At 51.8% G+C, this 20,514-nt stretch overlaps 1 protein-coding gene across 1 annotated transcript; it reads left to right on the top strand.

The window, feature by feature from the left end:
* The first annotated feature begins 15,195 nt into the window (after window positions 1-15,195).
* On the top strand, window positions 15,196-20,203 carry RFLNB (refilin B). Its single transcript, XM_069483505.1, has 3 exons — window positions 15,196-15,467; window positions 17,744-17,853; window positions 19,803-20,203. Exons 1-3 carry the CDS (start codon window positions 15,258-15,260, stop codon window positions 20,131-20,133), a joined length of 651 nt encoding a protein of 216 aa, XP_069339606.1. The 5' UTR covers window positions 15,196-15,257; the 3' UTR covers window positions 20,134-20,203.
* Window positions 20,204-20,514: the final 311 nt, after the last annotated feature.

Here is a 20,514-nt window from a genome sequence, read left to right as displayed (position 1 = left end):
CTTTAAGAACCAAAAGACAGGCCGGGCGCGGTGGCTCACGCCTGTAATCCTAGCACTCTGGGAGGCCGAGGCGGGTGGATCGCTCAAGGTCAGGAGTTCGAGACCAGCCTGAGCAAGAGCGAGACCCCGTCTCCACTAAAAATAGAAAAAAATTATATGGACAACTAAAAATATATTTATAGAAAAATTAGCCGGGCATAGTGGTGCATGCCTGTAGTCCCAGCTACTCGGGAGGCTGAGGCAAGAGGATCGCTTGAGCCCAGGAGTTTGAGGTTGCTGTGAGCTAGGCTGACGCCACGGCACTCACTCTAGCCTGGGCAACAAAGTGAGACTCTGTCTCAAAAAAAAAAAAAAAAAAGACCAAAAGACAAAAACAACTTTGAAGTCACTTTGTGGTCAAAATAAATATTGGTAATGTACAATCAATAAAGAATTCACTAGTGCTCTTGTTACGGGCAGACTTCTCTGATAGCTGGCTTAGAGGTGCCCCAGCTGGAGAAAATTCTGTTCGGACTGTAACAGTGAAACGGGAGCCACAGTGGACAGGGTGTTTTGACCTGCAGGTTCAGTTCTGGGATGGAAGCTAACTCTCGCCACTCCTCCCTCTCCTGAAGAACAAAGGTCCGGTATCCGGGGCTCGGCCCACCACCCACAGAAGGTGCCTGCCTTCTCACGTCTAGGAGGCTCCTCCATGCAGATCCAACAGGGTTGAGAACAGACAAGCCGAGACCAGCGTGACAGGTATGAGGCAGCTGGGGTGAGTGGACAGGTCTGAGGCTGCTGCCTGGTGCGGGGGATGTTACGCTGGCCCATCCTGAATGGCTGCTGGCCCAGGAAACCGGGTTCCCTGTTTACAGAATGCTGGGGGAAATGCCAGGAGCACACAGCTGGAAATGTCATTCCCCTCCCTAGGAAGAGAACTCTCAAAATAACCGGCTTGCTGGAGGGTAAAGGCAAAGTGTTTCACACTTCTTGTCTACTCCAAGTCAGATTCCTAAAAATAAAATAGAACTACATTTAAGCAATAGCCTTGGAAACACGGACACATGAAAAGCTGGCGTATGTAAAGAATACTATTGCATTTTATATATTAAATAAAAGTTTCCATTCTCATTCTAGTAGTTATCAAAATAGATAGCCTCTTGGACCTTCAAAGTTCTGTACCCATGGGAGATATAAATTTTCTTAAAGGGATTGCTTTTTTGTGTAAATATCTTTCATTTTTCCCCATCTGGAAGTGATTTCTTGGTGCATATTGGAGCCCAAAGTACTGCAGTTAATTAAAGCATTACTGGATGTCATTTGCTAGAATGTATTTCCTTACTGCTGACAGAAAACAGAGCGGACTATAGGAAAGAATTAGCAAGCCCATGAACCTCGGGCTCCCCTCCCGGCAGCTGCCCCTTCCCTGACGGTCTCAGGAAGCCGCGCACAGCAACAGAAGGTGGTCGGCACCGTCCAGCTGCGGTGGGAACCTCTGTAGATGTGTATACAGTGCTCTGCTTCTGATTTGGAACCCTGCTTGCTCTCTGAATGTCTGTCCTGTTGACTCTGCCCTCCCTACCCTCACTGCAGTCCCAGTCCGCTTTGCCATGTGCCTGCCAAGTGATTTCTCTCCCGTATGCAGTAAGTTAATCCTGTTTCCTTAATAACTGGGTGGGCATTTTGCAATGAAAACTTTTGGGGAAGTCTGATGTTCCTTTCAACGGTGGAAAATCTGTTACAGCATTTCCATTGGTGTGGCCGCGGGATCATTACCTAGTTTCCATTCTTCGTTTTCACCAGCTCCCCACGGTTAGGGCTGCCAGGGATCGATCCAACGAGAAAGAAACACTTCTGTGTCACCCTCCTAGAAGGGCAGTGTCAGATGGCTTACCTGCCAGTTCTCTCCCTTCTCACCTGTGTGAGCAGTGGGACATGAAGAATGTGCCCATTTGAAACGAAAGCAGCCTGGGATTGGAAACGTCTACAGAAGGCCTGGTCTGCAGGTCTGGTCCTGGCACTTTGACATTGGGCAAGTCATTGATCCTCCGAGCCCCAGTTCTCAACATTTGTGAAAGGGGATTGCAATGAACAGGGCTGTGAAGGTCACACAAGACCAGGTTATCTGCACATGCCGTGCAAGCCACAGGCAGTGTGCAATGTGTTCATTATCACGTGCCAGCTGGAGCCCGTGGCTGGCCTGCCTGGCCTGGCTCTTTAAAAAATGGCTCAGTGGCAACACATCCTGCCTCGGTGTGCAGGCTGCATCCGCAGCAGGCATCAGAGTGTCTAGTCTTTGCCTTTTTAGGTCATGAGTGTGACATCCAGCTTACTCAAGAGTTCTAGGACTCTCCAAGCTGTATCCCCGTGCCCTGGCAGCTGCTCTTTCCGTAGCATTCAGGGATAAACCTGCAGACGCCGAGAAGAGAGCCTCCTCCCTCCTGGTAGCGTTGGCCAGGCTGCCTGTTGTGGAAAATAGGGCACGTTTCCTCTGAATGCAAATTAGAAGGCTTGCCAAAGGCTCTCTTCCAAAAAAATTCTTTAAGTATGGTGTCTGGAGTCCACAGGCCAGACTCTTGAGCTAGCTGCTCCTTTCAGGGACAGAATTCTTGCCTGCACTCCTTTTTCTTTCTTTTTTTTTTTTTAGCCTACGATGCCCAAAAAAACTAAGTAGGATTATCTGGGATAGGCGGTGCTGACTGGGAAGCACAGGGTTCACAAGCTTTTTGGATGACTTTACAGTTGCCTTTCAAAGATCAGACCTTTCCCAAGGTCTAATCAGCCGAATCCCTGTAATCAGCCGGAAAGTTCCTATCGGGCTCTTCCAATCCCCTTTGGGGATATTGATTCAGAGAATGTGGGGCACTATGTGATGTTAGAATAAAGATAGTGTCAAATGCTTTGTCCCCTAGGAACGTTTCTCACTTCATCTGGGGGCTCTGGGAGCTTCTGCTCAGTCCTCAAATGGAATCTGCCCAATTGTCGTGCCTCCTTCTGTTTGGGGTAATTTTTCAACAAATGAGAAATTAACAAAGTTTCTCAATGAATTTCCTTCTACTTCTGGGGCCAATAAAAATACTTGCAAAGTGGGCTGCAACTTTTAGGGGCCCCAGGTGAAAGAGGGGCAAGAAACCCTAGCTGCTTCCGCTGGGTTGCTTTGTGCTGACGGAAGAGGAAGGCACTTCCCGGGGAGAGGGGAGGCGTGCGGGCTGCCAGAGAGACTGCATTCCACGGGGTTCTTCAGAAAATAAAGCGCTGTGATTGGGCCGACTAGAGCAACCACGGCAGAGGTTTTGCAGGCAAATGGGAAAAATACCCATGCTGCATAAAGAAAACATCGGTTCACACACAGAGAGCCCCCCACAACCCCACACCTGTGCCCGTCACATCCCTTGAACAGCTCTAATGGATCCCAAGTGCCAGCTCTGCAGCTGGCTGGCTGGGCCATCAGAGGAGGGTGCTGAACTGAAGGTAGTTAAGGTCCCAGGTGGTTTAGCCCTGGGCTGTGGCTGCAGAGCCCGGCTGCTGTCTGGCCTGCATATAATATCTTTGGTCACGAGAAGGTCTGGGCGATTCAGTGCTATCTGTACATGGGAGTGGGGGGCTATAGGAAAGGAGTGGGAAGAAAAAGGGAACAACTTACTGAGTATTTACTGTGTCCTGGATACAGTATGACATCTCATCAGATCAACATCCTGTTGAGTAGGTACGGTTAACTCCATTTTGTGGATGGGACCTGGAGACTCAGAGAGGGTAAGTGACGTGCCCAAGGCTGTACGGCTAGTGAGGGGCCCAGCCAGGATCGGGCTCAAATCTCATGCCATCTCTTTGTACTGCGTCAGTAGTTTTCAAATCTATGAGACAAAATTTTACATGGCATCCCCACAAAGCAGACAAAAGTATTAATGTATTTTATGAGTTCAAATATTTTTCGAAGCAAATCAGTGAGAACACAAACTATTTCAGTAAATAGCATTTTAAATCTAAAATTATGGATGAAAATTTACATGTATCAACCCCCAGCATCCAACTTATTTATGTTTTGCTTTGGTTGCACAGAATAGAGAAATCTTGATGAATCCAGGTAAGAATTTGCAAGTAGTATCTGTTTTGTTTTAAACAGCCCCATTCCAGTTGCAGATATTCTTCAATTAAACAGAGGTGACAAGAGACTCTCCTGAAGTCTACATGGGTGTGAACAGCCCTGGCAGGAAAAGGTTAAGACAACCAAGGGGCTCCAACATCTTACATTTGCCCCTGTGGCACATTTGAGGATGCAGGTGGTGTTATTACTGTTTTTAATGTTGAGTTTTCAGAACAGGTTTAAAATATAAATTTTAAAAATGAAGTTAGAATCACACCTTTGTAGAGGTTCTTCCCCCACCAAAACATCGTTGAAGAATTTAAGATTTCCCCAGATGTCAGTTTGGAAGCTGCCGCCCTCATTAATACACGTTCTCATTGTTGTTCCAACGTTAGAGGGGAGAGGTGGTTCGGCACTGTCACCTTAGTACGGGAAAGAGCACCATCTCAACAATAGCACCTGGACTGTCACCCAAAGTCTCTGCAAATACAGGTTGAGTATCCCTAATCTGAAATGCTTGGGACCAGAAGTGCTTCAGCTCTCAGATTTTTTTGGATTTTAGAATATTGGTGTCATATACTTACTGATTCAGTATTCCTAATCCAAAACTCTGAAGTCCCAAATGCTTCATCGAGCATTTCCTTTGAGCGTCCTGTTGGCACTCAGAAGGTTAAGGACTCTTGGATTAGGGATGCTCAACCTATAACCCTAGATGCCACCTCCTGAGTTGAGGCCTTCCAGCCTTTGGAAAGGACGTCTGAGAGTTGTGCTGAGTAACCCTGGTGCAAGGCAGCTGTGTTCTAAGAACAAAACAGTGCATGTAACTGGAATGGAGAGAGGGGCTTGGGCAACCTTTGAAAGGAAGCTGCTGCTGCTTCTGAAATCCCCGCATGCCCCGAGTCATATACTCGAAGCCTCGCATGTCTGCACGCAGTGATTCCCAACCTTTCCAGGACTTGAGACATAGAAATGGCAATGTGTGTGCTCCTGTCACCTCTGGCCCAGCAGCCACTCCTGGGCAAATCAATAGAAGAAGCTGCTGGGGCCGGAGGCCATGGGGCCGGGAACTGTGTCTGCTTTGGGACACTCTCCTCTGCAGCTCCAAGGCTCAGAGGATCGATATCTGGGCATTTGCTGTGCACCCTAGCAGTGGCCTGAATTGGAGCATCAGGGTTGGGTGGTGTGTTGATTTATTTGTTTGAAGACTTTGGTCAAAGTCTCTCATTTTGCAGATGGGAAACTGAGACCCTAAGAGTTTCAATCACTGGCTTACTCCCTGCTGTGCAAGAGGACTGGCAAAATCTAAGCCACTCTTGTATGTCCCACTTCCCACTCCCCATGCCACTCTCCCTAGCTGTCCTTCCCCGGGGCTACGCTTCTCCCCTCCCTGGTGCTCAGAGCTTTCACCCCTTTTATGCTCTGCCTGCAGAAGTGAGCAGGGATCTACACACTTTCCTTGATCCCACTGCCTCCCAGCCACCATGCTCCTTCTCTGTTGTTAGCATTTCAAATGAGGTTCACAGCCGACAGCCCACACGCCTTCCCTCCCAGGCAAGTCAGCTTCCATCTCTACCACCTTCCTGAAACTTCTCTTGAAGGTCACTGATGCTCTTCTTGCCAAGCTCACGTTCATTCTCTTTGCATTTTCCACGTACAGGTGGTCCCTGATGCATTCAGTAAAAAACATACTTCGCATATCCATACAACCATTCTCTTTTTCACTTTCAGTAGTCTTCAATAAATTACATGATACAGTCAACAATTTATTATAGAATAGGCTTTGTGTTAGATGACTTTGCCCGACTGCAGGCTAATGTAAGTGTTTTGAACATGTTTAAGGTAGGCTCGGCTAGGCTAAGCTATGATATTTGGTAGGTTAAGTGTATTAAATGCATTTTTTTTTGGCTCCTCATCAGTCAACCTGATAAATGCATTTTTTTTTTTTTTTAATACAGGGCCTTGCTCTATCACCCAAGCTAAAGTGCAGTGGTGTGATCATAGCTCACAGCAACCTCACACCCCTGGGCTCAAGTGATCCTCCTGCCTCAGCCTCCCAAGTAGCTGTGACTACTGGTGCTCATGACCACACCTGGCTAATTTTTGAAATTTTTAGTAGAGACAGGGTCTTGTTCTTGCTCAGGCTGGTCTTGAACTCCTGACCTAAAGGAATCCTCCTGCCTCGGCCTCCCAGAGTGCTAGGATTACAGGTGTGAGCCACCGCACCCGGCCACATCTACTCATCCTTCCTAATGGCTGTGTGGCATTTCATAGTTCAGATAATACCATCGTTTATTTCACAAGTGCCAAGGTTTGAATGTATGTGTCCCTCTGAAGTTCGTATGTTGAAACTTAATCGCCAATGTGATAGTATTAAGCAGTGGGTCCTTTAGGAGGTGATTAAGCCATGAGGGAGGAGCCTTCATAAATGGGATTAATGACTCTACAGAAGGGGTGCAAGGGAGCTGTTTGGCCCCTTGTTCCCCTCTGACTTCCACCAAGTAATGACGAGCAACGTGGCGCCATCTTGGAAGCCGAGAGCAGCCCTCGTGCCGGCGCCTTGATCTTCCTCTGTAAGAAATAAATATCTATTATTTATAAATCGCCTAGTCTGTGGTATTTTGGTACAGCAGCATGAACAGACTGAGACAGCCAGTCTTCTATCAATATACAAACAGGTTGTTTTCTTATTTTTTGGCTATTAGAATCATATCATCTGTGAAAATCTTTCTGTAAATATTTTTGCTTCCTCATGCTCATATTTTTTTGCAGGATATTCTCCTAAAATTGTTACACTTCCACTTAAAAAGATTAAAGGACATACACATTTACAACGTTGCTAGCTCTCGCCAGGACAACTCTGCAAAGGTTGTTTTGCTGCTCGCTCCCCCAGCAGTGCGTGGGCACCCACTTCTCCACATCCTCACTCGCCCTAGATGTTTTTTCCTGCTTCTTGAGGTAGAGGATGTAGTTGCAGCTCTATCTGTAGAAACTCAGCAAGTGGAAGTTCCCCTCTGGTTTTCATTGCACAAGACTGAATGTGACTCAACCTACACAGTGTCTTGCAAGAAAGCTTCCTCGTTCAAGGTGTGTTGAGTAAAGACCTTTGGCTTCCCTCCTTGTCGGAGTTCCTGGAGAACATGCTTTGTGGGTTCACTCATGAAATCGATGATCATCCTTTATATATGTAGCAAGGTAATATTTTGATATTAAATTGGGTGTTTTTTTCCTATTCTTTTTGCTTCTATTCATTGCCCCGCTACTGCAGCAGCAGGTAGAGCATCTTATAGATGCTGTCCTCAGGTGTGGCTGCTATAGAGATAACAGCTTGAATTCTTAGCTTTTGAACTCTTGTGTAAACTTCTATAATTTTGTAATAGAGGCAAAATTCTTGAAAGCCGTGGCTGTCAATGCAAGAGTGTTGGAATGCTATCTGAATTTGTTTTGATTTCTTATTCCAAAAATGTGCCTTTAAATTTTAAGTACCAAGATCCTGGAGGACCTTGTGGGCAATCTACACCATCGTCACAGGGATGGGGCATCTTGACATTTTTTTGCATTCCAAAAAAAAAAGTGGATTTTGACCAGGAGGTGGGAGAAGAAAGACCAGAGCAGCTGTGACTTGGTTTAAAGGCTGGTAGGTCTCTGAGGAGAAATCCAGAGCCCCCGCACCCTGGGCCGAGCCCTAGTAGAAGAACCCTCTGATCTAGAAGCCACTACCTGGCTTCCAGCAATCAAGCTGGGAGACTGCAGCCCCCATGGAGAAGTCCTGTGAACAACACAGCGGCAGAAGGACAAGAATGAGTGTCTGAAGGAGTTGTCCAGCCAGGCAGGCCTAAGGAGGGTGCACCACACAGAGTCCCTAACACCCCATTGTGGGCAGGTGACGGCTGCTAAGAGTTCCCCAGCTCTTTGAGCTCCCAGAAGTAGTGAAAGTACCAGCACATTAGAAGAGACCTTGGGTTAGGACAACTAGGATGCAAAACAGGTGGCATCTGGACATCAACAGCAGAGGGTGGCTCTCAATGGCCAAGCAGAACAAATTATACCTCAGTGGAAGCCAGAGAGGTGGGAAGATGACCATGGACCAGGCACTCACAGCCAGCCTTGCTGCCATGATGTTATATAAGCCTTTCCAGATGTCACTCAGGCAAAAGGGAAGAACAAGAGCAATAATTACCCAGAACTCAACTGAGTCATCATCCAGAAGATAAGAAACTACACTGAGTTACAAGACAGTGTTCCTTCCAATCTTGAGAGAAACTGGGGGGTCTATGAGCTAAAGTGAGTTCACTTTAAAAAATTAAAAGAGCATTAAACTTTGTTATGCCCGAATAGAGGTCACAAAACAATACCCATTACAGGTGCCAAAGGAGACCTAACAGCTCATCACTGTGCACTTGATGTGGCATTTCCAGCCAGGAGCAGAGCGGATCTGGGCCGGCCACCCCAACTCCTTCCCCTTGTCACCAGTGCAGCACCTGTACAAGATGCATGTCCAGGAATGGAGCCAACTGGCTCCAGAAGGGATTGCATTTGGGACCCTGGCCAGGTCTGCTACGGTCCCCACCCAAGAAAGCTAAGCTGGAGAAGAAATACGACTACCAAAGTTCTACCATGAGGTCTTTTAAGATCTGGAATCCAAGGACACATGATTGGATTCCAACATGCCCTTTATTCCCATAGTTCAGGCAGTCTAAGGCATTCCTGTGTGCAGCCACCAAAGAGCTCCGCGTCAGCCTAGCTCACAGCAACTTCAAACTCCTGGGCTCAAGCGATCCTCCTGCCTCAGCCTCCCAAGTAGCTGGGACTACAGGCATGCACCACCATGCCCAGCTAATTTTTATATATATATATTTTTAGTTGTTCAGCTAATTTCTTTCTATTTTTAGTAGAGATGGGGGTCTCAGTCTTGCTCAGGCTGGTCTCGAACTCCTGAGCTCAAACCATGCACCCACCTCGGCCTCCCAGAGTGCTAGGATTACCGGTGGTGAGCCACCACACCCAGCCCCAAAGGGGTATTTTTTTAAATTGATATTTGTCTCTTGGTCTAGCCCAGAAGGGGTTAAGTTTGCATCCTAGAGCAGGAGGGAGGTATAAAAGAAGCCCTGGTGCTGCAGGACCACCCTACCCACAGAACCAGAAGAGGAGAGGAGTACTTTGCTGCGGAACACCCACGGCCCTAGCACCTGCGAGCTGCAGGGCCCTCTGCCACCACCAACGTTGGCAGCAGTGCCCGAGCTTTGGGCAGTGCTGTAACCAGCTCTATGAACAAATTTGAGTGACCCCTGTATGCTTTTTTATAATCCCATCTCTTAACTAACTACTTGACCTTTTGAGTTGTTTCCCAGAAATGGTGGATTTTCTGCAAGACAAAGGAGCGGAGATTTGGAAGGCCGCTGGGCAGACTCCCTGACACCTAGACTCACCACCCCCCAAACCTGCCCCCAAAGCACGCAGCCCCTTGTTAGTTACACCACGACCTGCTCCAGGGCACCTGGCTCGCACTTTAAAAGCCCGTAATCCCTGTTAGTCGAAGATACAGATTTGAGGCAGCTTCCCCTGTTCTCCTGACAAGACATCTGTCATATTTTAAAAATTCCTTTCTTCCTTGGCAATCCTTCTCGGCTCAATAATTGGATCTTCGTGCAACATGTAATTGGACCTAGGCCAAAACCTCCTTGCAGCTTTGACAACAGTGCCTGGCACGGGACAGAGGCATGGGACCCATGGTGGCACCACTGCAGCCTCTCCTACATGGCTGATATTGCTGATGGTGGTCTCAGCAGGGTCTTAGTCCACCTGAGGACCGTGGTAGAACATTGTCACACAAGTTAGCAGAAACAGAGGCCAGGACAGTGAGGGCTGGAAAAAGAAAGAAAATTAATAGCAGGCCTCCCATGTGTATGGCCAGATTTACTCATGAGCATATGGGAGATGAGAGACGCCCTCAGGGATTTTCAGAAATACTTAGCAGCGATTGTGGGCCAAGGGCAATGAAGTCCCAGTGGCCCCCTGGCCAGTATGGCTGGGGGGAAGAGGAGGCACACAGAGTTTTTCTTTGGTACCTCTCCCCTCATCCTGAGTTCTTCCCCACCCCTGGCTAATTTTCAGTAAAGAACCAAAACTGAAAAACATTTCTTCAAAGGCATATAAATGTCTTCAGCAAGCGTCAGGAGTTCCCTGCAGTACATAGCTGCAAACCACAGCTGTCTCAGCCTGTGTGTATTCTGCTTTGAATGGGTAGGAGAGGAATGCACTAAGGGACCCCAGCTCCCAGGAAGGACACCACAGGCCAGTTGTCATTGTGTGGAGCAAGTTGGCTGCCTCCAAGGGTTCCCACTTTCCATCCCCTCCCAGGCAGCCCCTGCAGCCCGAAAGGCTCAGGTGGTCCTAAAGCACCATGGAGACCCTCGAGACTGCTGCTGGAGTGTGGCCACACAGACCAGCCACTTGTTCCCCAGGGACAGGTGACAGCACACCATTCTAGCATGCCTTTTAGTCAAGGAGCCAAGGGTCTTAACTTCAATTGCTCAACCAAGGGCTATTTTTCTGGCCTGCAAGTCCTTGTCCAGTGTGAATACGCAGAACAGAGCCAGGAGCACAAGTGTATTGATGCAGTTCCAAGGAGGCCATGTGCCCCAGCTCTTTGCAAAATCTCATCTGGGTTTTATTTTGCAGAGGCCAAGGAAGGCCCTTTTCTGTGTAACTAGGGAGCATTTGGGAGAATCAGCTCTTAGCTTACAATTAGGAGGCCCCCAGGGTGGAGCCGTTTTTGACTGGCATCGTGGGGCTCCCCACACAGGGGACACTGGCCTGACTCCACGCCAGCTGCACTGGATATCTGGCTTAGTGTCGCCAGCGAGGCTTGGCCAGACCCCGTGTCTCCAACCAAACTGGTGGTCTCCCAGTGGAGAGGTCAGAAAAGGAGCCAGCCTGTTCCCTCAGGCCTGCTTAGATGTGAAAGCACGAACCTTGGGGGCCCCTTGCCGCTATCTGGTTCAGGCCAACTTTGTGAGTCCCAGGGGCTGAGGGTTGTTAATCAACCTCACCAACACATGTGCATGTACTCATGTGGGCTGCATTATGTCAGAGTACGTCTTTTTTTTTTGAGACAGGGTCTCACTCTGTCACCCAGGCTGGAGTGCAGTGGCATCATCATAGCTCACTGCAACCTCAAAGTCCTGGGTTCAAGTGATCCTCCTGCCTCAGCCTCCTGAGTAGCTGGGACTACAGGTGTGCACCACCCACCCGGCTAACTTTTCTATTCTTAGTAGAGACGGGGTCTCGATCTTGCTCAGGCTGGTCTCAAACTCCTGAGCTGAAGCGACCTTCCTGCCTCGGCCTTCCAGAGTGCCAGGATTACAGGTGCGAGCCCCTGCGCCCGGCCAGAGTATGTCTTTTTAATTCAATTCCTTTCTTTGTTGACTATGGCAGGTCCCTTTCAATGTTCTTTGAAAACTGTAACCTTAATCTTAAAATATTTAAGAAACAAAATAAAGTTCTATTTTTTCAAAAGCATTTGGTTGACATGGGTGCATACGAAGGAGGGAGAGTATCTGATTGAACAAGGCAAATCCACTACATCCTGCGCCACAGAACCACCTGGGACCCAGGGGGCTGGGAGCTGCAAGGTGCCACGGGCACGGGGCGCGAGCCAGCATGCTGGGGCCGGGAGTGTTTTTAATCTACTGTCTGGCTGGGTTTGCTGAAGACAAGCGGTTCCAAAACAATAAGCGGCAGCTTTGGGGGGCCTGCCCTGTTCTTTTCTGATTTAACTCGCATTCGGGCATCAGCTTAACTTAATGCAGAAAAAACAAAAATGCAGGATTGGCATCCGTTGTTGGGCAGCTTTTGTTCCTCAGACTCTGCTGGGAGAGGCCGCAGGCCAGATGCCAAGTCCTGTGAGGACACCGTGTCTCTGTGATCCAGTCAGGGCCACGGTGGCCCAATCTGAAAGGACAGCTTTGAGAAGAGGCCAGTCTTTCTGCAGCCTCCCGCATCTCCTTGGGCCATGCTTGTTTTGTGTAACTCACCCCTGATTTCTAGGCGCACCCCAGCTGTTCCTGAAAGCAAGGCCCGTCGTCAAAACCAGACAAGGAGGGTTAATGGTAGAATGGGTTACCTTTCCCAAGCTTTGATTAGAGTGTTTAAAGCAACGTCCTGTGGGAAACGTCCAGAATAAGATGTAGGATGATGATGAGGCCCTTGTAAAGGTCTACAGTAGATTGGCAATGTGCGCTGGCTGCTCTGGACTGTGGGAACACGGCTGCCTCCCAGGGTCTGCGTTGCATGGTTTGTATGTCGTTATTAATACAAGGGAAATCCCTTCTCCCCAACCCAGAAGGGCTCCTGGGCAGGCTGAAGTGGGACGGTTCCCACTGTGTGAACACCTCTGCTCACCCCCACCAGGAATGCCATGGGTTGAGGAGACGCCGGAGCAGGCAGGGTGCCTTGGCCAGGCCGAAGGTGCTCTCTGGGTATCCGTGTGGCCTCTGGTCTGCTGCGGTTTGTTTATCTTTGAGCTCTTTGCAGACAGTCTGGACAAGAGTGGGCAAACCTGGGGTCACTCCTTGTTGCCTTTTGGTTGGCTCAACAGAATTCTAGGAGCCGTAGGGAGGGATCAGTCTTTGGTGAGGCTTATTGGTGGGGGGCCATCTGAATGGTTTGGGGGGATCTGTAGGGGACTGTGGTCTCTACCCCTGTTTCTCTGTCAATGTCAGGCCCAGGGCTGGATTCATCTTCAGGCCCCTCTAGTTTCTTGCATGTGTCAGTGCTGAGCGGGTAAGGAAGGAGGCTGTGGTGAATAATCCACTTATGCTTCAGGAGCTCCTTGGCAGTCGCCCTGAGGCTGAGGCTGTCCTCTGGTTTCAGGAAACCCTGCCCGATCTCTATTTATTGCCAAGATGCCCCTCGGGAGTTGGGGAGAGGTTGCTCTGGGGGCCCAGACAGAACTCTCACAGGAGGGAGGTCAGCGTCTGGAAGCTTCCGGAGTCCAGTTTGGTGGCCGTTACTCACAGGGCCCAGCAGCCCCTGTGAAATCCTGGACCAGCTGCTTGGTGACCCCAGTGCCTCAAAGGTGTCCCCTGGATCTGCCTGGACACTCCAAAGCTGGCAGCTTCACAGCCGCTTGCTCATATTGGCAGCTTTGATGTCTCCATGGATCATGTTGGAATGTGGATAGCCTAAGCCCTTCAGAACTGCCCTCGGGAGGTGACGATGCCGGGCTCCTGCCAGGCTCCAGGTTTTAGCAGGTGCAGGTGGAGCTGCCTTGCAACAGCGCCACAGCCATCCACACTCAGGACGGCGACGGCACTGACCTGCACACTCAACCTCCGCAGTCTCGTCCTCCATGTCTTCCAGGCTGATGACCTTGAAGGCTACCACCTCCAAGGAGCCATTGTCATCTTCCTGGACACCTTTCCCAATCTGACCAGGCTTTGGGGAAGAGTTCTCAGGGTCTACCTGGGAATGCTCGGTGGGCAAATTCCCTCCGGGGAGCTGAGTTCTCCCACTCAGACAGACCACCTTTCCATAACCCCAGAAAGCACTTAGATTCCTCCTCTGATGCCTGGGGTCAGGGGCAGCCTGGGACGTGCAGATGGTGGGGTCCACAGAGGTGGGGAGGTATAGCAGCGTAATATGTCCTTGCACCGACCAAATGGTGCCCAGCACTGTGCAGGATTTTGTAATCTGTTCCCACGGGCCCTGAATGAACGATTGACTTCCCAGCACACAGGCATGTGCCAGGTTTTATTCTCTGTGGAGAGGATGATCCTGACTTCCTGTTCACAGCAAGCTGTCTTGTACCAGCTGTGTGACTTAGGGCACGTCAAATCCCTCTCTGGTTCCTTACCTGAAAGTGATGTATCAGGGAGGTAGGAGGACCAAACTTCGCCAGCAGATCTCTAAGATCTACCTGCTGGAAATTTCTGAGTTTAACAGGTCTGCTCCAAGCAAGGCAAGTATCCTTTGTCTTTGCGAGGATGTGGCCTGGCTGCCATTGTGGGTCCTGTACAGAGCCCACCTCTCCTCTAGCCAGGGAAGTGTCCTAGCCCAGGGCGGGACCCCTGCGGTGTAGGTCTGGGCAAGGCTCTGGCTCCAGGCCTTTAGCTGAAAACACCAGTCAGAACCTCCAGGGTAGGGCGGCTGGTGGCGGCGGGGACTTCTACCCTTGCTGATGGTCACGGAGCTCTCTGTGTGAGAAGGTACTGGGTTTAGGAACAGCCCAGCCCTACAGGCGCAGCTCCTGAAGAGTTCCCGCTGAGGACAGAGCTCCTCTGTCAAACCAGAGGGGAAGGAGAAGTCCCAGGCTATTTTTTAGAAGGGATCTCCTCAGGGGGCGCAGAGCTGAAAGCTCCTATGCGTCCTCAATAGGGGCCCCTGGCCATCGAGGCAGCCCCGGGCCACCAGCTGGGCTTGTCTATCCGGTTGCGGGTAGGAGTCTGCGCCTCCCACAGAATTCCCTGCCCGGTGAGGGCCGCGGCCCGTCCAGCTGAGCTCCGGGCCAGGGGGTGCTCAGTGCCCGAGACCCCCAGGAGGCGAGGAGGAAGGAGGCCTCTTTTCCCCGGGGCAGACGGGAGAGCCAGAGCCCGCCCTGCGGAGCCAACAGGCGCTGCCGCCATTCGGCGCGCATTAACTATTAATAATTTCCAGTTGTTTGCCAGCCGGTTCGGCCGGCTCCCAGGCCTCTGCAGGCTGGGACTCCGCTCTGGCTCCCCGCACCGCCAGGGCTGAAGATAGTAGCGCCTCCGGGCCCGCTGGGACCGGGCGAGGGGTCAACGCGCCCCCACGGCCCCGGCGCGAGCGGGGTCCCGGCGTCCACCTGTAGCGGGGCAGGGCCGGCCCGGGCAGAGGGCGCCTTTCCCGCCCGCCGCGGGGCCCCCGGCGCCCCCGCACGCGGAGATCGGCCGCCCGAGGGGGCTCGGCGGCGCACGGCGGGAGCGCAGCGGCCCCTGGCGCCCAGCCTAGCGGCGCGGCCAGTGCGGGCCGGGGCGGGCCGCGGCGGGCCGGGGCGGGCCGAGGGCGGGGCCCGGGAGCGCGGCGGCCGGCGAGACCCGGACCGCGCGCGGGCGGCGGGGCACGGAGGGCGGCCGGGCGGGCAGCGGCCCCGGCCCGCGTCTGCGCCCCTCGCGGCCCTCGATCGCCCGCGACCCCGGCGCCGGGTGTCCCCGGCCGCGCCGCGCGCACAGCCATGGTGGGCCGGCTGAACCTGCAGGATGTGCCCGAGCTCGTGGACACGAAGAAGAAGGGCGACGGCGTCCTGGACAGCCCGGACTCGGGGCTGCCCCCCAGCCCCAGCCCCAGTCACTGGGGACTCGCGGCGGCCGGAGGCGGTGGCGGGGAGCGTGCGCCCGCACCCGGGGCGCTGGAGCCCGACGCGGCGGCGACCCCCGCGGCCCCGGTGAGTGGTCCCACGCTGACTCCTTCCCTCCCCAGCCTACCCGCAGCGGGCCCGGGGACCACCAGCCGGTCGTGCCGCCCCGCTCGGGGCGCGCCGTCGGCGCCGCCACCCGCCCGTCGGGACGGCGTGGCCATTGCCGGGAGCCGGGGGCGGGAGCGCGGCTAAAGCCTGGCCAGCTGGAGCCGATGGCTGGAAAATTGTCATCGCCTGGGAGGCGCGGGAGCCCCGGGAGAGGCGAGCCACCGTCTCCTCCCCTCGGGGTGGCGGCCCCCAGCCTGCGGCTCAGCCACATTCCTGCCCGGCCGGGCGGGTGGGGCTCGCGGGACTCTGCGGGCGCCCCGGCCTTCCCGGACTGTGGGCCCTACACCCCGCGGCCCTGCCCGCGTCCGCACCGCTCCCAGGGGCCGGCTCCTCCCGACTGGTCCACGGAGGAGGTGTGCTCTGGGCTCCCGGATTCAGACAGCAAACGGGGCCAGCCTGCGGGACCTCTTGAGACTCGTGACCCTTGGCCTGCTAGTGCCCCCCACCTTGTCCTGAACACCTAACCCAGAGTCCCGCACATAATAGGTGGGAGGCTTTTAGGTGGGTGAAACCTTTGAAATATTATATTTTTATTTTGTTTTAAAACTTGTATTTAAAGAAGAAACACCAAGTGTACCTTGCCTTAGGAAGCGCTCAGATTTGGTGCTTGTTGCCTTTACCTAGTAGAACTCTGGGGAGGCCACATCCTGCCTGCAGTCTCAAGAAAGCTCAAAGCCGGGCAAAGCCCGCAGGCCCCCTGCCCTGGGGCAAAGCAGTCAGCAGCAGCAGCTGTTCTTGGGGCCCCAGGTGAAGCTTTGGTGGTGCGGGCGTGCTTGACCCACTGACCCTGTCTCTCGTGGGCATCAGCACGTTTTCTCAGTTCCATTCCGAGGCTTGCTTCAACTTGGCCTTCAGAGCCTTCCCCACCTCGCCCTGTCTAGCCTCATCTTCCACCTGCCCTGGCCACAGGCAGAGACACACGGTGTCACGATGCTGTTCCCGCCACCCGGCAGGCACATTGCTTCTTACTTCTCCCAGACCTGCTGGCTCCTCAATGCCCAACGCATGTTACGCCCTATGGGAAGCCTTCCTTGATGCTTCCCGGCGACTTGCCAGAGTCGGTGGCTACATCCCCATGTCCCAGTGGCACTTTGTTCATGCATGTTATGACTTCTGCCACCTGCCCCGAACCCCAGGCTGCACGTGGAGCAAGGTGGGCGCTCAGGGAGTGTCTGCTGGGTGGGCAGGGGTGAAAGAGCAGAGAAGGCAGGGCATGATGCCTCTGGCCCAGGTATAGATCCTTCTCTCAAATTAGGTGAAGAAAATGACAGACCCCCAGTAAACCAGGAAACACAATGGGTTGCTGAGTTCAAACTCTACTCTGTGTTTATCTTTGTACAAATAACACAGAAGCCCTGATTCCAGCAAATCGGGTGAAAACTAGTTCCCGTGTCTAGGATGTCACTGTCACCTAACAAGCCCTCCTTGGTGAATCAGGACACTCAATGCACAGACCAGGCTGGAAGACAATTAACCTCTAGGAATGCTGTGCTCTGGTTCATGGCGTTTTCTGGAGAGGGCAGGGTGACATGGAGAACACTTTGGCGATTATCTTACCAGCAGAACTCCGAGGTTGTGGGATTTCTCCATCTTGGGCCGGTGTCGATCTGATGGCCCCAGAGGCAGAGGAGGTGGGGGAAGTTGGACTGAATCTGCAGTTTAAAAAAATCCCTAGTAGCATTTTTTCATTTTGGCCTCTTCTAGAGTGTTGCTGAGTCCATGACAGGGGGTGGCATGTCACTGAGGGTTCTGGTTAGCTAAGCCCTAAGCCCCAGTCCGTCGAGGTTTTCTTACTGCTATAGGCTGTGGCTATAGGCTGGTGGGGCAGCCCCGGGTCTGGCCACCATCGTGGCACTGAGCTCAAGTTCATTTCCTCTTTTCCACCTTTCACGCAGCCTCGGCTGTGGAAGGAGGCACCCCTCTTGGGTGCAGATAAGGTCACAGGGCACGTGATGTGATCCCTCTGAGGGCACACAGCACAGTGGTGATAGACCTGGGACTCGAACCCAGACCTCTTGGCTCCCTGTCCAGCACTGTGCCCGCGCTGTGGGTCAGCCCTTCTCTGGCAGGCCCAGCATGAGGGTCACAGTTCACACCGGGGCCCATCAGCCAGAGGCTCGGAGCCAGGACCTTCTGTGGGGGATGTGTCGAATGGCCCGTGGCAGCTCTAACTACGTTCTTCTCTGTCCTTGAAGAACCCGGCATCTCTCCCCAGCGCCCCGGTCCCCAGCTGTGCACCAAGGCTGTGCCCCCTGTCCTTTGGCGAAGGAGTGGAGTTTGACCCCTTGCCACCGAAGGAAGTAAGGTAAATATAGCAAGACCTGATTTGATTTTTTAAAATTTTCATTGTTTATTCCAGACAATAATGCTTGTTATTTTAAAGATTAGTTAATGACAAAAGTATGCTAAAGACCGTTGATAGTTTGGTGGGTACTCTTTTGGCTTTTATTTTCTGCATTCGAACCAATTAAATATGCAGATATGCTTTTTAACCTAAAAATGAGATCATGTGATAAAGTTCTACAACTTGTTTTTTGCACTTCATATATATATCGTGACCATCAGATGTTTAAAATTTTGTTAAACATTAATTCCTCTTTCCAGAAGCTGCTCCCCTCCACCCCCAACCCCCACTTCAAGGTGCTTTAACCTTGTCTCATGTTCTCATTTCACCGGACAAGTCCCAGCCTCCCTCCGAGATCTACCCCATCCAGGATTACCTGGGGGCAAAGACGCACTGAGAGGCTCAGTTCAAGATAGGGCTTTGTAGAGAAAGGAGTTTTACTTTTGGTAACTGGTGGTTTCATAGCTGGAGTTTCAGTTGCATCAGCACAAAGGGCCCTTTGACGTGGAACAAAGAGAGGTTCATCAGTTTGGAGGTGAGCAGTGTAGCCTTTTATTCCCGTGGAGCTTGTATTTTGAACAAAATGGGGACATGACTTCATGACATTAGCTTCCAGCGGCCTCTCTGCTTGCCCAAGGAGAGTAGAAAAGAGTGCTGCTTCTTACCCAGTGGGTAGGGGCTGGCTAGGGACAGTGCTGGGGACAGTGCCATTAGATGTGTCTAATATATTGCACGTACATATTTTAATATCTGTGAAGCTATGATTATAATGTTGTAAAATGCATTAATGCTTTGCTTCCATGAAAAAAAATCTTAAATTACCAAAAAAGGAATTAAAAAATATAAAGCAGTTGAGGAATGTGGTTGTTAAATTTATTTTGTGGAAATCAAGACTGTAATTGGCTTTCTTTTCTTTTATTGATTTATTTTTCGAGACAGAGTCTTGCTCTGTTGCCCAGGCTAGAGTGCAGTGGCATCATCATAGCTCACTGCAACCTCACACTCCTGGGCTCAAGCCATCCTCCTGCCTCAGCCTCTGGAATAGCTGGGACTACAGGCATGCACCACCACACCTGGCTAATTCTATTTTCAGTAGAGATGGAGTCTCTCTCTTGTTCAGGCTGGTCTCGAACTCTTGAACTCCTGAGCTCAAGTGATTCTTCTGCCTCAGCCTCCCAGAGTGCTAGGATTACAGGCGTCAGCCCCCACACCTGGCTTGTATTTGGCTTTCGTTGATAAGGTCAGATCCCCGAGTCCCTGGGTTTGGTGTGTCTCCAAACCAAAGGTCAAGGTGGACCAAGTACAAGTATTTGGTATAGCCAGGCTTTCAGAACCAGCATTCAGGATTTCTCGGTTCCTTCATCCTCTCATGAAAGAACTGATTGGTCACTTGAGAGGTCAGGGAAACTGCCCACCCTAGTGGAGAATCGGCCTCATTATATAATTACCATGACAGCACTTGCTATGTGCTAATACTCTGCTCATTTATTATTGGGAGCCCTTTACAGAACGAGGAAACCGAGGCTTGGAGAAGTTAAATAACTTGCCTGAGGTCTTGTAGCATCCAGGGGCTGCTGCCTGCAGTGGCTGCCAGCAAGTGCAGAGTGGACTTTGCAGTCCTGCTCCCCTGCGTTTAAATGCCAGCTACGCGCCTCAGTGGCTCTGGGACCTTAATCTCTGCACCTTGGTTTCCTCTCTCAGGGCTGTGGGGAACATTAAATTAGATCCTGTAAGCAAAGTGCTTAGAACAGTACCTGGCACACAGTGAAGGCTTCGTAAATTCTATGCTTCTTCCTGGAGTAGCCACGTTGCAACATCGGCATCCCGTAACAGAGTCAAGGTCACACTGGGGACCCCTGTGCCCCTAGCTCAGAGTCACGGCTTCATGCTGCCTTCTGTCTCCTGCCCAGGTATACCTCCTTGGTCAAGTACGACTCAGAGCGGCACTTCATTGACGACGTGCAGCTGCCGCTGGGCCTGGCCGTGGCCTCCTGCAGCCAGACGGTCACCTGCATCCCCAACTGCACGTGGCGCAACTATAAGGCTGAGGTGCGCTTCGAGCCACGCCACAAGCCCACGCGCTTCCTCAGTACCACCATCGTCTACCCAAAGTATCCCAAGACCATCTACACCACCACCCTGGATTACAACTGCCGCAAGACGCTGCGGAGGTTTCTGTCCAGCGTGGAACTCGAAGCCTCGGAGTTCCTGGGCAGCGATGACCTCTCAGACGAATGCTGACTCGAGCAGGCTGGGCTGGGCTTGGACCAGCTCTTCCGCTGCCCTGGTCAGGTTGGGCGACATTGGCCTGGCCCTCACATGTCATTCCAGCCCCCGAGGCGTCCAACCTAGAGATACCTCTAAGCCCAGCCTGGGGAAGGAAAAAAAAATATATATATATATATATATCACTGCATTCATAATTATTGAGGTATTTGGTTTTTGTTTTTGAATTTTCAAGTTGTTTTTCAAAGGAGGCGATTTCCTGGTTCGCTGCTGCATAGTTTCCGCAGAGTCTCAATTTGATGAGACTTTACTAAAAGACCACTAGGACAAAAGGAGGCGGCAACAGCTTGACGTAGGGAGGGAAGGAGGGCTCATCTCCCCTTGGCCGGTTTGTCT

Source organism: Eulemur rufifrons, chromosome 9 (assembly GCF_041146395.1).
Source record: "Eulemur rufifrons isolate Redbay chromosome 9, OSU_ERuf_1, whole genome shotgun sequence".
NCBI lineage: Eukaryota > Metazoa > Chordata > Mammalia > Primates > Lemuridae > Eulemur > Eulemur rufifrons.
The sequence above is the reverse complement of the archived record's forward strand: the minus strand, read 5'-3'. Positions and strand labels throughout refer to the sequence as shown.